The sequence below is a fragment of the Chanos chanos genome, chromosome 9 (assembly GCF_902362185.1).
Source record: "Chanos chanos chromosome 9, fChaCha1.1, whole genome shotgun sequence".
NCBI lineage: Eukaryota > Metazoa > Chordata > Actinopteri > Gonorynchiformes > Chanidae > Chanos > Chanos chanos.
The window spans coordinates 19,105,794-19,126,808 of NC_044503.1; the positions used below are offsets into that span (position 1 = coordinate 19,105,794).

General features: G+C 41.1%; 1 protein-coding gene across 1 annotated transcript in view; it reads right to left on the reverse strand.

The window, feature by feature from the left end:
• Positions 1-13,342: 13,342 nt before the first annotated feature.
• The window catches only part of tesk1a (testis associated actin remodelling kinase 1a), a 34,370-nt gene continuing 26,697 nt past the window's right edge, over positions 13,343-21,015 (reverse strand). Inside the window, exons 3-10 of the mRNA XM_030785014.1 lie at positions 20,946-20,994; positions 20,698-20,844; positions 18,460-18,542; positions 17,970-18,060; positions 17,635-17,718; positions 14,869-14,955; positions 14,583-14,679; positions 13,343-14,424 (exon numbers count right to left, since the gene is read on the reverse strand). Coding sequence (XP_030640874.1) covers positions 13,343-14,424; positions 14,583-14,679; positions 14,869-14,955; positions 17,635-17,718; positions 17,970-18,060; positions 18,460-18,542; positions 20,698-20,844; positions 20,946-20,994 — 1,720 coding nt within the window. The remainder of the gene's footprint in view (positions 14,425-14,582; positions 14,680-14,868; positions 14,956-17,634; positions 17,719-17,969; positions 18,061-18,459; positions 18,543-20,697; positions 20,845-20,945; positions 20,995-21,015) is intronic.

Below are 21,015 nucleotides of genomic sequence, written 5' to 3' on the forward strand. Positions count from 1 at the left end.
TCTCACCACCCTTTTCTACTGTCCCATCATTCTTTGTGTGTTCTTCAGATAACAAACCTGTGAGTGAGGAATCCTAAGTGAATCTGTAGCAGACAGCATTTACTACTGTTTTAGTTAAATCATGATTTTTTAGTTATGTTAAAAGGGGCCCAATTGTCAGGCTGATAACTGTAATTCAGATTGATTGTGTCAAAGTGTAATCTGTACAAATAAGCACCTAATAAACTGCAAAACTGCTGTGCTTTCTTTGCTTAACCTACATATCTTTGCTTCCTGTTGTGAAGAGTACTCAGTTTCACAGTTATTCATTGCAGTTATTTATCAGCTGACGTATGTATCCAATATTTAACTTGTGTGTCAGCAGTTACGAGTCTCTGGGGCAATGAACATGCAGAACCACACATGACACACATAGGTTCATGTTATGGGGTAATGAACGCATAAAACCACACATGACACACAGTTTGATGTTATGGGGTCATGAACACGTAGAACCACACATTACACAGGTTCATGTTATGGGGTAATGAACACAGAACCACACATGACACACACAGTTTCATGTTATGGAGCAATGAACATGTAGAACCACACATGACACAGTTTCATCTTATGTGGTAATGAACACCTAGAACCACACAGTATCATGTTATGGGGTAATGAAAACGTAGACCCACACATGACACATACAGATTCGTGTTATGGGGTAATGAACACGAAGACCCACAAGACACACACAGTCTCATGTAATGGAGTAATGAACACATAGAACCACACATGACACACACAGTCTCATGTTATGGAGTAGTGATCACATAGAACCACACATGACACAGACAGGTTCATGTTATGGGGTCATGCTCTTCCACACATGACACACACATTTCATGTTAGGAAGTACACACCATATCTTGAGGTAGCAGTTTCCAGAGAATTCAGGAATGTACTTATATCGAGTGGGCTATAATAATAATAATTATGATAATAATGTCATGTTTTTCCTGACTGCTCTGAATACGTCTTTCTAACTTGTCTCCTAAACTGTGAGCACATATCGCCAAACCTTCTTTGTTGCAATTTTTTATTCGCTCTCAACTTAAAGAATACCCAGACTGCTGGGTTGAACAGTGTGGGTGAGAACACTAATTGTTAACTAGCTTCAGCCTTCTGAGGGTGTGTTCCTGTCACCTCCCACTAAGCAAGTGGACACTGTTCCAGATCTTTTCCAAATGTAGCGATGAATCCAGCCCAAATCCATAAAATGCATAAAAAAAGACTAAAATCGTAAAATTTCAAGGAAAAACTCCTAATTTTTAGGAAGATTACCAGCAATCAATAAAATGGGCGACGGGACACATCAGTCAGCAGCTAACTTTACTTGATCATCTTATCATTAAATATTTGATAAATGTAGTTTTGCTTGTTGAACAATTAAGGTTTACAGTTTCGTTCCTCATTTTAACGCAGGCGGCAGGCTGCTCTTCTGATAGTTACCCTCTAAAATAACACGTAGCCTAAAATTATGACTCTATTCTCGTAATATTATGACTTTATTCTTGCAACATCACGACCTTATTCTTGAACTCTCAATTTTTTTTTCTCGGTGTGGTCCCATTACTCCGTCGTAAGAACAGCAATCAACTACAAAAGGATATGTCCTTATTTGCGACATTACTCTTTTGCTGCTTTTTCCATCGATGCGAAGTAGGAACTGTAGCCTAAGGTTAGTCTGACTTTGTTTGCATCAAAATACAGTCAACGTCTGTTACAGTGTGCACACGCACTGACAGAGGCAGGGGAATTGATTAAACCAGTAGTATTAGCTAGCCAGCCCGTTAACACTGCGTTTTTGTATGATTACCTCTGACATAATATATCCAAAAAAAAAAAAAACCCCTCAAGCTCTCTTGTGGGATATTTCAAATGCTCTTGGGGGCCGTCTGGCGGCCACGGCTGCCCTAAGCAGCCGCTTAGTTCGTTTAGGCGTCACGCCAGCTCTGAATTGGGGCAATCGCATCTTGAACTTTGATGCCAGTGCACCGATGCAAATTGGTGAATCTTACCATCCCTATTAAACACTGCTGCTTTTCACTAGGCTTCCACACAGTGAAATTTCACTCTGGAGATATGGTCGCAAAAACAGCAAGTAAGTCACCTAGCTCAAATGTTTGAGTGCTTAAATGAAGGTCTACAGTGGTCTATTTGCCCCGACCAGAGCTGTTGAGAGTTTTTTCTACCACTCTGGCCCCGACTAAGTTCATGTAGCATGTAAACAACAACTCATGCTGATGTAGACAAAAATCCATACATCTTTAATCATATATGTGTTTTCATGCTACATGTAGTCTTTAGCCTCCGCCATCTTGATCAGACTTTTTTTGTTGCTTCCGCCTCTCTAGAGAACGTCACATACCAAACATATCACATTCTGAACTGATCGGTTCTCACCTTGTTCTCATTTGCATAAAGTTGAGAATTCTCCTTCTCAATTTCACTTTCCTTAGCGAATCCACTCCTATTTCGCCAAACCAGAGCAAATGTCACCCCCATACAACCTGAATGAGAGTGAAGCGAAATTTGCTGCAGTGGAAATGTACCATCAGAGTGAAATTCGCCCCCATACAAACTGAATGAGAACAAAGCAAAATTCGCTGCAGTGGAAACATACCATCAGAGCAAATTTCACCCCCATACAACCTCAGTTAGAGCGAAGAAAAATTTGCTGCAGTGGAAACGTACCATTAGGCCTCAGCTCATGGCATTAAAAAGCAGGGAGGGGGCAGACACCCTCCTGTCTCTTCCACTAATGTAGTCCCTGATAACCAATGGTAACAGAGAGAGAACCCCATGCTGGCCTCCCACTGAGGAAACATCACCAATAGTGTTTATGTAGAAGCCTGGCCAAGACACAAGAACCATGGGGACCCAGACACATTCAGGTCCCTGGGGTCTTGAGTTTGTTTCTTGTCTGCTTCGCCATCCAGTCATCTCTAACCATTTGCTTACATGCAACAAAAGAACTCATAAATCAGGCATATTTGTGGTGGATCTAAAGCGCTTTTGTTACATAACAGCACTGCATAGTCAGTGTGCTTTAGTCTCACACTGGCATATTCCAGTTCTGCACAGCCATCTACAATGATAATGTCCTGTGGATCAGCTACAGCACAGATGCTTAGTGTTGGTGTGAATGTTGTTTGGATTTGTGGAGACACATACAGCACAGACTCAGCTGCCGTATCACATGGTCCCTGGTGTGAGAGTAACATGCCACATCCGGAAACCATTTCATCTCTTTTAGCATGTTGTTCACTAATTCTGTGTCTGAGGATACATTGGCTATTTGAAGGCACAAATTCTTGTCATCTGAGTCACAGTCACAGTTCCATCACCTTTGCCCACACAGTGAGAGCCATAATTGCAGTAAAAGACATGAATTACATCTTCTGGCCTTTTACCTAAAACAATCCATCGTCTTACAATCTACAAGATAGTTTCACCACTGGACACATAACCTCTATTCCTGCACTCTACTGCGTGCAGTGACATGCTTGTTACGACTGTTCGTTAAGATAGAAGAAAGAAGCATTAGATAAACATTTAAGGACAAAAATTTAAAATGTACATAGACAGTATATGGAGAATAAATGAAAAAAAAAAATACAAGTTTCAAGAGTTTATTTGTCATATGTAGGTTAACACAGGGTCAACAGTACAATGAAATGTATGAGACGAGAGAAACAGGTCAACTCAGCAATAAGAGCACTAGTCGTAAGAATAAGAGTACAGTAAGGGATTTAAATAAATAAAGAGTAAGACAATAAGGAGTTAAGAATAAGAGTAAAATAAGGGATTATATAAAATAAAGAGTAGGAGAATAAGGGGTTAATTAAGAAAAATAATAGAAAATAAGAGAGGTATGAGCAATAGAACAATTAAAATACAAGGAGGGTGCACAATAAATATAACAAAATATGAAATATAACACTATATACATGTGTGGGGGAGGCTTAAAATTTAAAGTGGCGAGTGTGAACATGCATGCTGTCATTAGTGCTGTTGCCACTGTGGGCATCACTAGTGTCTTTAGTGCCATTAGCTGCAGCCTCAAAGCGAGCGTAAAAAGCGTTAAGCTCGGCCGCCAGAGATGCACCTGCATTCAACATTCTGGAGGATGCTGTTTTATAGTTCACTATCTTTCTCAGTCCCTGCCACAGGGTCCTAGAGTCACTCTTTTGGAACTGTGACTCTAGTTTCTTCCCATAGTGCCGCTTTGCCTTCTTCACCACCCTCCGCATGCCATAGGAGACAGCCCTGTATTCGTCCATGTTCCCGATGGCGAGCCCCATGGTATAGGCAGCGGTGTGAGAACTCAGAGCGTCGCGAATGGTTTTATTCACCCACAGCTTCTGGTTAGGAGATGTTCTGATGATGGTTTTGTGGACTGTTTCATCCACCAGTTTCTCAATAAATCGTACAACTGCTTGCATAAACACATTGATGTCATCAGAGCTGCACCTGAACACGTCTCACATCCCAGAGCATCTTGCAAAGCGGCCAGCAATTGGCCCGTCCAGCGCATGACCTCCCTCTGAACAGGAGCCTCCTGTTTTGGCCTTTGTATCTAGGCAAGAGGAAGATGGCGGTATGGTCCTATTTCCCAAACGATGGATGAGACTGTGCCTTGTAGCCATCTTTGAACGGAGTAGGATCCTTTCACCGCTGGTGTGGCGGGTGATGTGTTGGTGGAGGTTTGGCACCGTGCGTTTTTGGGTTGGCGCTGTTGAAGTCCCCCGCCGCAATGAGCGCAGCATCCTGGTGATGAGTCTGGTATTGAGCAAGAGACTCATCTAGTTCACATAATGTAGTGAGAGCCTCATGTAGCTGTTGAAGTCCCCCGCCTGAGGTGGAATATAAATGGCACTGACTATGACCAAGGTAAATTCCAGAGGAAGGTAGAAAGAGCGGCATTTGATGGTCAGAAGCTCCAGGTTGGGTGTGCAGGAGCGTTAGAGAGGAACAATGCTCGCACTATCGCACCAGCTGCTGTTTACCATCAGACACACTCCCCCTCCCCTTAACTTCCCCAGCTCTATTGTTCTGTCCATCCAGTAAACCGAGAAGAACTTGGCCGTCTGGTTGGGTTCAGCTATGTCTTGGTGAAGGAGAGGAGGTTGCAGTCTCGTGTGACGGAGTTAGAAAATAAAGCAATTAGTTATTATTGATTAGTTAATGTGAATGTGATAAATGTGAATTTCATAGAATTAAGCATGTTCTATAAAGAAATGGTGTTTACGAGCCCCCTAGTGGCATGTGATGTACGGCAGATCGTTTCATTTTGGTCCCTCCGTGTCGCTGTACCCCAGTGGAAGGAGACATTTATGCGGGTATGCTCACGAATTTTTGTTGTCTCATATTTTAAGAATTACTCCAAAAATAACGTGTTTTAACATGTATTTGGATCTGCAGTCATCACACATCTCTTTTGGAAGAGCTGTAGGATCTTCCAGAATAAAAACAGATAGAAGCAGTCCTGTGTCCATTACAGTTCTTGGGTCAGAAGAGATCTGTTACACTTGTTCTCCAGACTGGACTTTGGCTAACAGGATGTTAGGCAGGGGAGCACAGTGATCTTGGGCCCTCAGCCTGTTCCTAACTCCAGCTCATTTTCCTTGGGGCCTCTGCCCCGGGTTGTGTCCTTTGTTCCTCCTCAGGATCTTGCTTGGCCAGCATGAATCCGGTGTTAAAAGCGGCAACAGGTTAGTGAATTGTTAACCAATAGATGTAAGAGTATTTCTCTCGTATCTGGTAATAGCCATGGTGAAAGATAAAGGGGTTGAAAATAGATGGAAGTGCTGAGAGAACTTACTTCAAGCTTATTTGTCTGCATTCTGTTGAATTTTTGTGCTGTTTGCCTTACTGTAATATCCTTGTTCACAGCTAACAGCAAGTATCATGTTTTTCTGCAATGCCTGACACATAATTTACATTTATATGTATTCATTTAACAAACAATTTTATCCAAAGAGACTTCCAAAACAGGCAGAATACAAACCAAGCAAAAAGCCATTAAGGGGTTGTCTGTTGCATAAGTGCCACTGCTAAGTTTCTAAGTTTCTTAGTCTCTGGTAAGACTATGATTGGGTCAGTAGCCCCCATAATATAAACTATTGGCAACAAGTATCACAAAAAGTTCAGAGTAGTACCAGTTATAGAGGAAAGGAAACCACATCATAAAAGTGAGCGCACTGAGGTCAGTATCAGCCTAGATTTACAGAATTTATAGGGAAGTACCATGATACATGCAATATACTCCTTGTCTATTTTCAATGGATTGAACATCACACTTGTTGAATTGCCGTTCATCATTGTCAATAAGGCCACTCATATACAAACAGAAAGGCATTTTGTTAAATGTGTGAGATACCAGATGTGGTTTCACATAGCTTATTTTATATGCATACATTAGTTTTGAAACCAGTGCATGTATGAGTAAACCAGAAAGTTCAAGGACCCAAATGCATTACGCAGACTAATATCTTATCTGACATATTGTTCAACCAGTAGCTGGAAATTATTACTTTACATGTTGAATAATTTATTAAAATTTAGTGGTAATTGTAACTGAAAGTAGGTGGTCAGATGTATTTCAGTAGCTTCAACAATGGGGTTGAAAGTGGGTGGTTGGGGAAGTATTGGTTGCAGATGATTTCAATACACTTTGAGCTCGGATGGCCTTGCGCCTCAGTACTAAGTTTATATTGGATTCAACGAGAAGGGATTTCTTTGAATGTTAAAGAGGCAATGCGAAAATAAATCTGAGGAAAAGATTTGGACAGCCTGCCTGCTGAAGTCAAAGGACTTTTATGGACATTCTCAGGCCTTACTTGCTGGGATTATAAAGAGAAACATCACTTAACCTACACCTGTCCCTCTTGCCCAGACCTCCTGCAAGTCCCTATTCTGAGCCAGTGGCCCACCTGTGATACTGACTCAACCTGACTGTGGAACCAAGATTAACCTGTCCTCTATAGACAGATCATAATCTCAGTTTTAACTACAGTATAGCCATTTATTCTCAGGACTTTTTACAGTTTGTCTTAAAGAAAAAATGATTGATATGAACACTGCTTGATTATCAAATTAATCTATATCTGATATCACCTATAACTCATTGAACCTCTATATATTAAACAAATCATATCCTGTACATAATTTTGTAGACCACTGAATATGGTTACCATGGACTCTTTTTATACTTTTTATGCTCTTTTCTATTGTGTCTTCATTCCTACAGGTTTTCTTCGCCCTATTCATTTTATTAGGGAGTTTTTCCTTGCCACTGTTGCATCGGGCATGCTCACTGGGGATTTAGGCTCTGATCTCTGTGAAGCTGCTTTGAAACAATTTTCAGTTGTAAAAAGCACTATACAAATCAACTTAAAACCTAAAAGTAAGAACATCAGTGATAAGGGAATAAAGGAAACATTGAATCTACCTAAACATATTATGTTCAAGGAGGGGTTATAACTCGCACAGTTTCATCTATCAGGGAAATAGTGGAAAATTTAGGCCAAACTGAGAACAGGGGAATTAGGCCAGCTGATGGTAGAGCACAGCTTTTTTTGAAAGGGGCTCTTTGATTGATGCTAATTTGACTATCATTGTTCTCCTGCTGATGCCAAAATGTGTCTGACACAGTAGGAGTTCTCTGTCCCTTTAACCTCCAACAAGGTTATATGCCAAAATCTTTGACATATCCTTGACCTGGAAGTATATACACAAAAGCTCATTAGATCTTATCTGCTGATGCCTGCTTCATATCATTCATGCTGAGGTCAGTTTGCCAAACACCTCCCTGTCCCTTGGTCTTTTACAGTGTGAAAGGGATTTCCATCATTTTAGGATGGTAATGAAACAATTTGGTTTTGGTTCAAATTTAAAAGATATCAAAAGTCATTACTGGTAACAGTTGCTCTTCTCAGTACAGTCTTGAAGGGAACCCACATGATGTGTACCATCTCCCCACCTCTGTTTGCCTTTCTCTAAAGCCTCTCTCACTTTGATGATCTAACAATCAATTCTAATCTCTTCAGAAAGGAGACACTCTGACTCTTCTAGAACGCTGAGTCGTTGTTGACGGCCCAGTTTATTGTCAATATGGACCCTTAGACTTCATTACCTCCACCTCAGTGACCTGAGTGAAAGCATGAGTAAGTGATGTTTAACTTTTTCTGAAGGCAAACACAAGCTTGTTGGTCTTGATGCAGTTTAGTTGTAGATTGCTCTTAGGACTCCAGGATGCAGTCTCGGCAGTGCACTCCCTGTCATTGCCACTGACAACACATGCCACAGTGGAGGAAATGGCCTGGGTGGAGTCTTACATCAAGGCAGTGGTGTAAGGTGTGAGGAGGAACAGGAAGAGTGTGTTGCTCAGTAGCACATCTGAGAGGTGTGTGGAGCCTCATTTTCTGTCTAACTGTCTGTCAGATAATCCATGATCCATTCTACAGTGAGTTGGTGGACCTGCCTTACCCTCAGTTTTCCACTGGTAGTGTATGGCTGGATTGGTTTGAAACAGATGGAGAAGCCAAAGAACATAACCCTCACCCAGTGCCTTTATTTTGGTGAGAGTGGATTTAGTGCAACATGAACCAGAATCAGAATAAACTTTGTTTATTTGCTGCTGGGCCTGCTTTGTGATGGTTAAGTTAATGTCTCATTTGAGATCCTTAGAGATAATGGTTCCCAAAAATTTAACACAACACTGCTGACCATTTAGCCATTTATTTCTAGTGAAAGGACTTGGCAGTGATGTTTCTAAGTTGTTGATCATCTCCATGGTTTGATGAACCATCTTCTCATTGTCTTTTTCTCCAGTGTAGTGCTTTTTGAGGGGATGAGCTGATTGAGAGAGGGGTCTGAATTGCCTAGAGGGGCCTGTGTAGTGGAATGATATGTATGATCATGGTGTAGTGGTATGATATGCATCTACGATCATGGTATAGCAGATGTCCGAGGCTCTGTCCTCTCTGGCGGGGCATTTTGTAAGCTGGAGTGTCAGTGCTTAAATTTGTGTGGTTTAATTTGCCAAGTACAGTAATCAGGGAGACCGGTAATTTTTGTTCTATGTAAATAATCTTGCGTTCGAGGTGTTGTTATGCAGAATTAGCTTTAGCTTGTGGAGGGATGTGCACATCTGAACATCACAACAGAAACAAATTTGCAACTGAGCTAAAAGATTTGCAATGGATAAAAATGCAATCCAGATTGGAGGAACATGTTTTGGATAAGACCACTCCATTTCTAGTTGATGTAGAAGCATATACCAGATAGTTCCAGTATGGTGGTCTGTCTGGTTTACTGGTAAATCCAGGCAGTTCTAATATGGGACAGTACATGGATATCAAGGGTGAGCCAGGTTTCAGTGAAGCCCAACACAGAACAGATTGAATCATCTTTTTACTTTGTTACCCGTAACTGCAGCCCATCCATTGGAGTGGGTGGACACTGGAAACAAACTGTGCAGGGAGAAAGACTTGTGATCTATGTCTGTGAAACTGTGCTAGAGAGATGGCCTCTTCTGCATGGTCAGCAGTACCTCTGCCCATTTTTCCGGGTGAATGATTAATATGTGTCCGAAATGTCTGTGCATGATAACCTCGTGTACATGTATAAATTCTAAAGACAAGTTTTGTAGAAGTGAGGTTCTTGTGTATAGGAATCCACTCTGGTCAAAGGTAATTCAAAACGTATTGCAGTCACCAACATAAATAAATACCATAAACATGCTAGACACTAAAACACTTGCCTTTTGGGGGTGCCATCTGTCCTCGATGAGTAGGGTGGCATCTTCAGTAGTAAAATTTATCTGATGAGCAAACTGGAACTACTCTAGAACTGGAACTGTTATGTGTGAGGGTAAAATTCATTCAAAGACCTTTATGATGTGGGAGGTGAGGGCCATTGATGAGTGACCATTTAGCGCAAGGCATCTGAGGGATTCTTTCCACAACACATGGTCATGCTGAGTGGACAGGACCAGTTTAACAGACCTGCTTACTGGGGTTTCAGGCATGGTATGCTGTCAAGTTGGCTGAAGCCAGATGTCTCAGTCCTGCCTGAAAAACTTTATCAGATGCTCTGACACACTGGACACCTTCAAAAAACACCTCAAAACGCACTTTTCTCAGATCTCTCTGACATCTTAACCATTAATTCCACTTTACCCATCTGTATTGGTGAAAACAGTGTAAAAAAGTTGACTCAGTAAAGTGCTAAGTCCATCCAAGGTCTTTGGAGTTCTTGGCACTAGTTTTGAAGGCCAAGATATGCCATGCCCTCTTAGGACACCAGCACTCAGAGGAATACAAAAAAAATTCTGTATAAAACACAACTTTTTATTTATAATTTGATTGCTTTAGGGTTTTTTTTTTTTGCTTTTCAATTTTTAAATTTATTTCATTGTCTGAAAATGTGTGTTATTTAGCACATCAGGACAGTTTCTGAAGAGTGGTGTCACTAGCTACCTGCCCTATAATTGTCATTAGATACCTTTCCTGTGAAATTATAACAGGCCACTGTTTTGGCACAATGATATGTTTTTAGCTGTATCTGATGTCACTGATGTCTGTTAAAAATGTTCATAACCTGAATACCTTAGCAGTGAGCAGGGAGTTAGTAAAGGTTGTAGTGTTTAAATGTGTTAACCTGTAATTATAATCAGGGGTTGTCCTGAATTGTGGCCAAGCAGCAGAGGCCGAGCGATTAGTTAACATGATGGAAGGGTAAGTGCATCTTAAGACAGCTATTTAGAAATCTCATGTTAAAAAATACCATATTCCTTGACAGATAAAAAAGTATTCATATCTGTACTTATAATTGTGGCAGGAAAAGCTTGAAGTAGATTCATTTTTTTAGAGGACAGTTTTAATGAATGAAATGACTGACATTAAATCCCCAATTCTGTAATTACTGTGATATGAGTCTTTCATTAGAGGAAGAGGAAAGGTCTCTGTAAAAACAACCCAAAAAACCCACTTTCTAACTAAAAATTTCAAGTCTCTTATACAAGTCTTTATGTCCTCTCTCTGTTACATGTTTCTGTCAAACATATACACAAAAGTCTTCACTTAGGCAGTGTTTCTGTCAAACATATCCACAAAAGTCTTCACTCAGTCAATGTTTCTGTCAGACATATCCACAAAAGTCTTCACTCAGTCAATGCTTCTGTCAGACATATCCACAAAAGTCTTCACTCAGTCAGTGTTTCTGTCAGACATATCCACAAAAGTCTTCACTCAGTCAGTGCTTCTGTCAAACATATTCACAAAAGTCTTCACTCAGTCAGTGTTCAGCCTCACCAAAAATGGAACATCATTTATAGAATCTGTAATTCTTCTCACTGGTCTTCTTCCTCTTCCTCTTCTTTCTCTTCTTCTTCTTATTTTGTGTCATGTGACCTCTTGGTGAGTCCTGGTATTGTCTTTATTTTTTATTTATTTATTTAATTTTTTGTTTGGATCTGAAGTTTTGACTTCATTACAATCTTAATTTCTGCAGTCAAACTATCCTCATTTCTTTAAAGGCTTTTAGTAGATTCAGGAATGCTGGTCCCTAGTCACAGTCACAAGTCTTTGATTAGAAGGAAAGATCTCTGATAACACACGAGAGGCCTTTAAATAAAACACCAGGCTGCATGCACTGGTATCTACTGACTGTGCCCTCCTTTGGCTCTCTGTTAACATACAATGCTCTCCTCACACAGTATCACAAAATTCATGTCAGGTTGTGCAAGCACATAAGTGGACATACATATATGGTTTTACAGACACTTCAGAAATCACTGCCATTATCATGATGAGCGAGTAAAAGATATACCGTTAAAGGACCCAAAGACCAGTTAGTGGACCAGACTAACTCTAGGACCCTTTATTACCGAGCCATATAGGAGAGGTGAAGGCTTCAGGCCATAAATAAATGACCTTTCTCTTACTTACTTTTAAGTTTTTCTAATGACGATTTCCTAAGGAATGTTTGTGCCTAAGTTGTTGATTTCAAAGAAGCTTTGTAAAAACATGTTGATCTAAACTGATTAAAAATTCATTGCAAGTACCAATTTAACGTTAGTTTACATGAGACGATAGAAAGTGCTCTTTCATGATTTATTTGACTGATCAGAAACGTGTCGTCCCCGAACACATTCAGCTGCAGCAGTGGTACCGCTGCAGTCTGAAGGAGTCAAAGGACAGTCCCTCACACAGAGCAGTCCCTCTCACAAAACAGTCCATCACACAGAACAGTCCATCACACAGAACAGTCCATCACACAGAACAGTCCCTCTCACAAAACAGTCCCTCACACAAAACAGTCCATCACACAGAACAGTCCATCACACAGAACAGTCCCTCACACAGAACAGTCCCTCTCACAAAACAGTCCCTCACACAGAACAGTCCCTCACACAGAACAGTCCCTCTCACAGAACAGTCCCTCTCACAGAACAGTCCCTCACACAGAACAGTCCCTCTCACAAAACAGTCCCTCACGCAGAACAGTCCCTCCCCATCTGATACACCAAACACTGCTGCCTGTACAAAATATAAAAACCCTAGCAATGAATTACCACTTAGAAGAAGTCAAAGGATTCTGCTGTCAGTGAGGACATCAGTAAGTTTCCTAACACATATCCTTACACAAAAATGAACTGCCCCACATGTGTGAAAAACAGTCAATACAAAACAAGAAAATGCAGATTGCTTTTTGTGCAATTACTACAATGTATAGCCTGCCTCTCTCCAACTCTAGGTTTTGTCCTGTTCACACATATCACATATTCACAGGAAGTCTCCTATATGAGTCCTGTTATAGTAACAGGGGGGTCTCTTATACGAGTGCTGTTTCAGGCAGGTCGGGCTCCTGAGTCTGTACATGCCTGCTAAAGTAAAGCACTGTACAAACACAACTGAAACAAACTGAACACTGAGGCCTTAACACACAGTGAGGTTTTTTTATGGAAAATGTTAATGAAGGTCACAGAAGAATGAGAAAAGCACCTGTGCAGGTTCTTTAAAACACTAAAGAACCTCATAATCAGATAATAATACTAGCAATAATCTGCATTTAGGATAACCTTATGAGTTATAAAAGATCTCGCACCAACAAATCAGTTTGACATCTTGAAACCTGTGAGACCTTATCACAGAATCACTCACTCACTCACTCAAGGCAAACTGCTGACCCAGCTTAGGTAGTGACACTCCTTTGTGTCCCAAGTCCATTGAAAAACTGCTGAGAGTGACAGTAATGTCACTGAGACTGGCTCCAGTGGGGGTGGCTCTGACTACGTCTGTGCCTCTGGGAGGGGTAGGCCAGGCTCACACAGGGCAGCCAGTGGGGCCAGGCCCTTACCGCCCTCACACCGGAGTCGTTTGCTCTTCATGGCAGCGGTGTTTGGCTGCTGACCGCAGAGGTTTTGATAGGGGTGTGGTGCAGGTCCATGGCGAGGGGGGGGTGCTCCACGAAGGCATATGGAGGGAAAGCTGAATCCGGCCAAACAGCAACCAGGACAGGAAATGAGTTCGTCCTCTTCGGCAGGTGGTACCAGGGGCTCTGACGCATGGCCATGGTAACCATTAACCTCACCCCATCCTAATGGATGTCCGACCCCTAATAAATCATTGCTATTCAAGTGAGGGAAAGAGGGAAATGATGGAGGTCCACTGGAGCCTGTGGTTACCCAGCCGCTAGGGGGCAATGCAGCAGAATAGAATGCAGACGATGCTGCAGAGTGCAGAGACTGTATCTGCATGGCAATGACGCTTTCTGCTGTGTCTGGGGAGCTGCTGCAGTCCATGGGCTCCATCTGACCCAATACATCCTCTTCCTTCACGCATTCTAGTGAAACCATCTCCAAGTCCAGAGCCAGACCTGAGTCCACCTCTACATTCATCAGAACCACCTTGCTTTCACTCTCTGTTTTAATAAGCTCTACCCCATTTTCCTCTCTTCTCGTACTCTCAACCTCTCCCTCCTTCTCTTTCTCCTCCAAACTTGTACCCTCTGGATCACAGAGGAAGGAGAAGGATCTGGCCAGCTGTGGTGTGCATGGCAGCGACTGGCAGCGCCGGGGGGGTCTGTGCCAGCTGGAGACTCTACCGAGTGACGGTGATGCACAGGGATCAGGGGGAGGGGGTAGGGTGAATGTGAGGGAGATGACGGACTTGCTGGGCGTATCGTACAGCTTAATACGTCCTCCGTTCAGGTCTTGTCTCAGAGAGAAGGGGTTGACTCTCGCTGGCATGCCCAGACAGGGCAGCATGGTGGAAGGCAACATGTCCGACTGACTGCGCGATAGCCTATGGTCCCCAAGTCGACGTTGTGAGACTTTCTTCCCAAATGGACTGTCATCTGTGGAAACAGGTTCTATGGAGGACCGGAAGGAAAGAGATAGTGGCAAGTCAATAAAACCATTCTGTTCCTGTGTTAGGAATCATGTTTGTACATAGGTTTGTATTTCCTTTGGAAAGTTTCAAATCAAAATTCAGTCCCTGACACTGGCGCAATTTTCCTCTCACACTCACCCAGAATAACCATGGCTCCATTATCCTCCCTCTCTCTCTCCACCGTCTCCAGGCTGATCACAATTTCAGAGAAGGATGGGCGGCTGTCAGCACACATCTGCCGAGGGAGAGAATGAGATGATCAGCTTAATACACTGAGTACTATTCAAAATGACGCTGTACTTAAAGTAAAGGAGTTGGTAAAAAAAGACTTTCTGTTGCTGAAGTTCCTCCTGTGCATGTTTGTGTGTGTGTGTGTCTGTGTATGTGTGAACAGTGTGTGCTGATGTTGGTCTGTGTGTCTTACATTGCAGCAATGAACAGCCAGTCTAAAAAGAGCATTGGGACAGTCTCCAGCCATGTGTCCAAAGGCCTCCACATCCAGCCCAAAGTCCTACACAGGGTGAACAGCAGGACATACTTTTACACACATTTTTACAGCAGGACATACTTTTACACACATTTTTACAGCAGGACATTCTTTACACACATTTTTACAGCAGGACATACTTTAGGATGCACACAGCTGCTGTTTTCTGATGTGAAACTTTTTTACCAGATTCTCTGTGATATTTATGTAAAACCAGAGGCAGTTCAAATTATACTGTTGCACAGTATAACTTTAACTTCAGAAACCACTTTTGCACTGAAGTATTTCATGCACTCTGTGTCTGCTCTAAAATTTTTATCATCTGAAATACACAAAGTGCAGCACACCCAGTCAAATCGCTGCTAAAACATAATACTTCTACTGTTGTTAGGTTTGGGCCAGGGTTTCCGCTAGGAATTGTTCTTGCCGGTCCGGTGTCCAGAAAGAATTTATTTTATCAGTCAAATTTGAAACTTACCAGTCATGTTTCAATAACAGTCTATGTTACAAATGCAAATATAATATACATCTAGGACGACAACAGAATGACAACGACCTCAAATCAGTTTGACTATTTGATGACCAGTAATGATTAAACAAAACAAACGGTAACGATTGCGCAAAACCACAACATTAGCCACTAAAATGTAAGCTATTATGAAACATCTGTAACCTGTAACAGCTGTAGCCTATTTTAAAAAAAAGGCTAGGCCTACATTGCTTCAAATGTAGCCTATAGGCTACCAGGTAACATTTTTATTTTCTTTTTTTCATTTTTCAACGCAGGTCCTCTGCTGCCAACTTGAAATCAAACGTGTCCAATGTGACTTTGCAGCTTGCAATGCGCATAAGCTGCATCACTCTTGTGCGTTTTGTATGAGCATTATTACCAGACATTTTGACCGGCAAGTTTTTAATTGATCTTCTTTTTTTTTTAAATTTACCAGGCAAAAAACACCGGCTAACAGGAAGCCTAATGCAATATTAAAGTTAAAACTATTACAACATGTATCAGGTTATTCACCAGTGTTTATTTATTACTGTCAGAGCAACTTGTAGATTAAAAATTTTCTCCACTTTTTTGAGTCCCCTAGTCACCCCTAACTTGCCTAACGGATTAAATCAGGGACACTTAAAAACAGTACTGTCACCAAATATGTCGATCGCCATTGACACCCAAGCATGAATCGTGATCTTTGTCTCCTCTGTACCCATTGAAAACCTGCAAATATTTCAATTTAAACTGAGCTTTACTAGCATTGCATCATTGTGGAAGATGTAATCACTGCATGATGTAATTAGTTTATAATTTACCTGAGGGAAGATGTGATTCATAATCACACAATAATATGGCAGTGTGAGGCACACCAAGCAGACTGATGCCCAGGCTGGATCAGAGATGCTTGAGAATTTTGAGTTTTAATCTAACATTGACACTAAAATCAAAGATGAGCCTACACCTGAGGCTTCAAAGGAAAATAAAAACAGAACAGAACTGGGTCCACTGGGCCACCTGGTGGTGGATATGAGGTATGAAACAGTTTGGGTTGAGTAAAATATCAACACTGCAACGGGTAGACTGACTTCATATAACATACTGATATAGTAATGTCATAATGCAAATCATACTCAAAGTGTTTATTTCAGGCTGATAAAAACAAGGTGAGATGCGAACAAGTCACAGGGTTTGTTTGTGAGGAGCACAAGTGTAGTAAGCTACCTCTCAATTCACGTCTGTGTTAGCTGAAAAAGTACGACTACATTAAACATCTGAGGATTAATTTGTGAATTATAAACAGAAAAGGTACACCCACATTAAAGACTACATTATCTAAATTGAAGTATTTATTTGAGAATTATAAACAGAACAGGTACATCTACATAAAAGATCGGAGTATTTATTCATCTGAAATATAAACAGCTGACAGGGTTTCATCTTGCTGCATTGTGTTTGTATTAAAAGCTCCACATTGTGCGCCGCATACATGAATCATCAAGCTCTCAGACGAACAACATGCCTCCAAGAGTGGAACGTGGAGAATTTCCCCCAGGAGTGTCGGCATTGTGGCCACTCAGTGATGTCAAAGCTATTAAAAGCATCAACCTCTCTAAAATAAATAACTTAACGATTGGTCACACACGACAATATGCAGCCATATCTGCGCACTCACACAACACACATTACCATTGTCTGTACACTACACACAAATCACACACACACTATCTAATCTAAACACACATGTATGTACACACAAATCACACGCTAAACAGGCCTCACAAACAAACCCACATATGCTAAACAGACCTCACACGCTAAACAGGCAACATACATATTCACACACACTCACATACAAACGATCATTAGTGCCATCACTAGCATTACTGGTTTCCAAGGCTATACCTCTTGTCAGAAATTTTCACAATATAACCATGAAGGCCAGACTAACTTTTGCACTGTTCTTTTTTTTTTTTAAAACCAACTCAGTATCACTGAAAAGAAAGACTGCAAATTACTACCATGAGAGTTGAAAGTTTACTATGGTTTAATATAATTATGTGATGAAGGGCTTTGTCCAGGTTATTATTAGTAGTATTATTATTATTATTATTACTATTACTATTATTGTTATTATTACTGTGAGGGTTTAAAGTTTACTACAGTTTACTATAACCATGTGATGACCTGACTCAGCCCAGGTTTACCTCGGTCCTTGGCAGGATGTCGGGGTCAGCCTCAATCCGAGCAATAATCTGGCAGAGAATAATCCCATAGGCAAAAACATCAACCTGAAACACACCGGTACAACTGATAACTGTTAATCAGATAACCATGATACATGAACTTGATTATTTCTGATTTATGTCTGCCCTAAAATGAAGAGAAAATAATAATTCCAGCCAGTCACGATAAAAGTAAAAAATCATTGTGATAGGAATACACCCACTAATGGAGTGTATGAGATTTATTCACAGCAAAAATTTTATGGTCATGTGGAATATGATATAATTCAAAATCACTGCTCAGTCACACAAAACACCTTCTCATTGTAAAGCTCTCCTCTCAGCACCTCTGGCGCCATCCAGTAGGGGGAGCCCACCACAGCTAGTGGCTGCTTATCCACACAGTCACTGGAGGAGAATGAACAAGCAACACATCTTAAGAGTGGCAGTCCTCTTCTGCTCCACTTCACTTCCAAACCTGTTTACTCACAGATATAGACTACATACCCAAAGACATAGACTACATATCCACAGACTACAGATTTTACTGATTTTTCACTTCGGTTTTGCAACAGATTTTTGGCTTTTGATATTAAATATGTTGGCTCTGATCCTGACACTAAATGTACTGCTCGGAAACGGTGTCATTTTCCTTGTTAATTTTTAAAATAAAAAATAGATATGCAATAATATGCTTATCAGGTGTATGAGTGAATCTGGCATTAGTAGTTTGAAAGTACAGTTGGCTGCTGGCCATTAAACAGTGTCAGTCTTTTCCCCAGTAACCTGGAGTGCATGTGCACACACCTGTAATCTGGGATTTTCTCTGCCAGGCCAAAGTCTCCAACTACAGCAGTGAAATGACCGTTCTCACAGCGCACCAGACAGTTCTGCAAAGACAGATCATCAGAGCATCACAACCAATGTCAAATATCAATTAACGAGTTAAGCCCAGCCCATACAAATATTGTTTAACATGTTTGTGTGAATCTGCATGTGTATTTAACAGTGTATTAATGTGTATCTATGTGTATGTGTGCACTCTGTGTGTGTACAGTGTGTGTACATATGTGTGTATACTGTGTGTGTACAGTGTGTGCATCTGTGTGTATACAGTGTGTTTCTATGTGTGAATACTGTGTGTATCTGTGTACAGTGTGTGTATCTGTGTGTGTATACTGTGTGTACAATGTGTGTATCTATGTGTTGTTGGGCAGCAACCGGAGGAGAGACTTTTTACTTTGCAATATGTGGGCTAAAAAATGTTTCAATGATTCTGAGGTTAAACATTGCACAGACTCTCCCATGTTTCCCTGTTCTCTCTCTCTTTCTGACCCTTTCTGTCACTTTCCACCCTTCCTCTACCCTTTCTACCTCTTTTCACCCTTCCTTGACCCTTTCTATCACTCTCATTCACCCTCTCCGTCTCTCTCCCCTTCATCCTAGTTCTCTCTTTTATGGCCCAAGCCTCTCTGCATTCAGGACCAATGCACACCAAAACAAATTAACACTTTCTAAATTTCACGGAGCGTCTCCTCCCTTCAGGCAGAAACACCCACAAAAGGCTAGCAGCACCCCCTGTCTGCAAATCAGATAAAATGCCAGACTTCCTGCTATCCTTCAGTTCAGCTTGCGGTTTAGCTTCAGCTTCAGTTCAGCTCCGGTTGTGTCAACCGTAATGTAGTCCATCTGTCCGCCCTGCTCATCTCTGTGAAGAATCGGCCCAGTCCCCCTACTCTGGAAGATCTGCAATGCTGAAAGACTCTCCCGGCACAGACACAAAGTCTTGCTCACGGTATACTGCTGCCAACCTCAGATACTCTGGTCTCTCATATCTGAACGTGGCTGGGCCTGCTTTTCTTCTTCACCCTTTTTCTCTCCTTCACTTACTACCATTTTGTGTGTAAGTAACTCCACTAGAACATCACTCAGATAGTTCTTTTGGTTAAGCGTGCCTCTTCATGAGTAACGCCTCATACTTGGATAGCTGTTAATTCATACAGACTTTAGATAACAAGGATATTGTTTTTGTCTACCCTTAGTTGTTTGTCTTCTTGTGAGTAGTTTAGATGCTGTTGTATGTGTGTGTATAGCGGATTTACCTTAATTCCACCTGAAACACAATTTATTCAACATTAGAGTCATTCTGTACCGTTGAATTTGATCATTGTAATAAACGTGTATGTTTATATTCCTACTATTTGAGTACTTGATAAATTATTTCCATGTTATTGAACGTGGTGATCCAGGAACTTAGTTAGCTAGAGGTATTGAATTCGAAGAGTATTATTGTACTAGCTACTTTAATGCTGTTATTTAATATATGTTAAGGCTGGTGAAGAGTTATTTGAGTAATTTCTAGGTTCAATGTTCAGAGCACTGAGCTATAAATAGAGGTTTTCAGAATAAGTGTAATTTCACTGGGTTCAGGTTCTGAAATAAGGTTATGGTTACAGCTAAGTGATATTAGTAGTACGTCTAATATTCACAGTGAACCATTAACCAGAATTTTCCTATACCAATGGCACAACAGTGTGTGTATCTATGTGTGTATAATGTGTGTATATAGTGTGTGTATACTGTGTGTATCTGTGTGTACAGTACGTGTAGCTGTGTGTGTACAGTATGTGTAGCTGTGTGTGTACAGTGTGTGTATACTGTGTGTATACTGTGTACAGTGTGTGTATCTGTGTGTGTATGCTGTGTGTTCTATGTGTGTATACTGTATCTGTGTGTACAGAATGTGTATCTGTGCATGTATACTGTGTGTGTATAGTGTGTGTATCTATGTGTATATACTGTGTGTGTGCAGTATGTGTATCTGTGTGTGTATACTGTGTATATCTGTGTATGTATAGTGTGTGTATCTATGTGTGTACACTGTGTTTATCTTTACGTGTACAGTATGTGTATCTGTGTGTTTGTAAAAATTTACAGATTTATACATTTTACTGTCATCACAGAACAAGCATTACCTTTCACATTCCTATTATAAACATGTACACATATTGTAAAGCTTGTGTATTAGTGTGTTTGGGTGTGTACCTTGGATGTGAGGTCTCTATGGAAGATGCCTTTGCTGTGGAGGTACTGTAGTCCCCTGGCAATGTCCAGAGACAGGCCAATCCTCACTGACCAGGGCAGGTATACGTCACTGTCAAGCAGCTGCTCCAGACTGCCCCCGTTAATATACTGTAACCATGACAATAGCAAAATTAAGCCTGGCTAATCACATTACACATTTCTGCAGGGTAGGATACCCATTAATCATATACAAAACATGAAGTTTTTACCTCAGTGAGAGCATGGAGCTGCCCCTCATGAACACACACTCCCAAAAACCTGAGGGTGAGAAACGTGAGA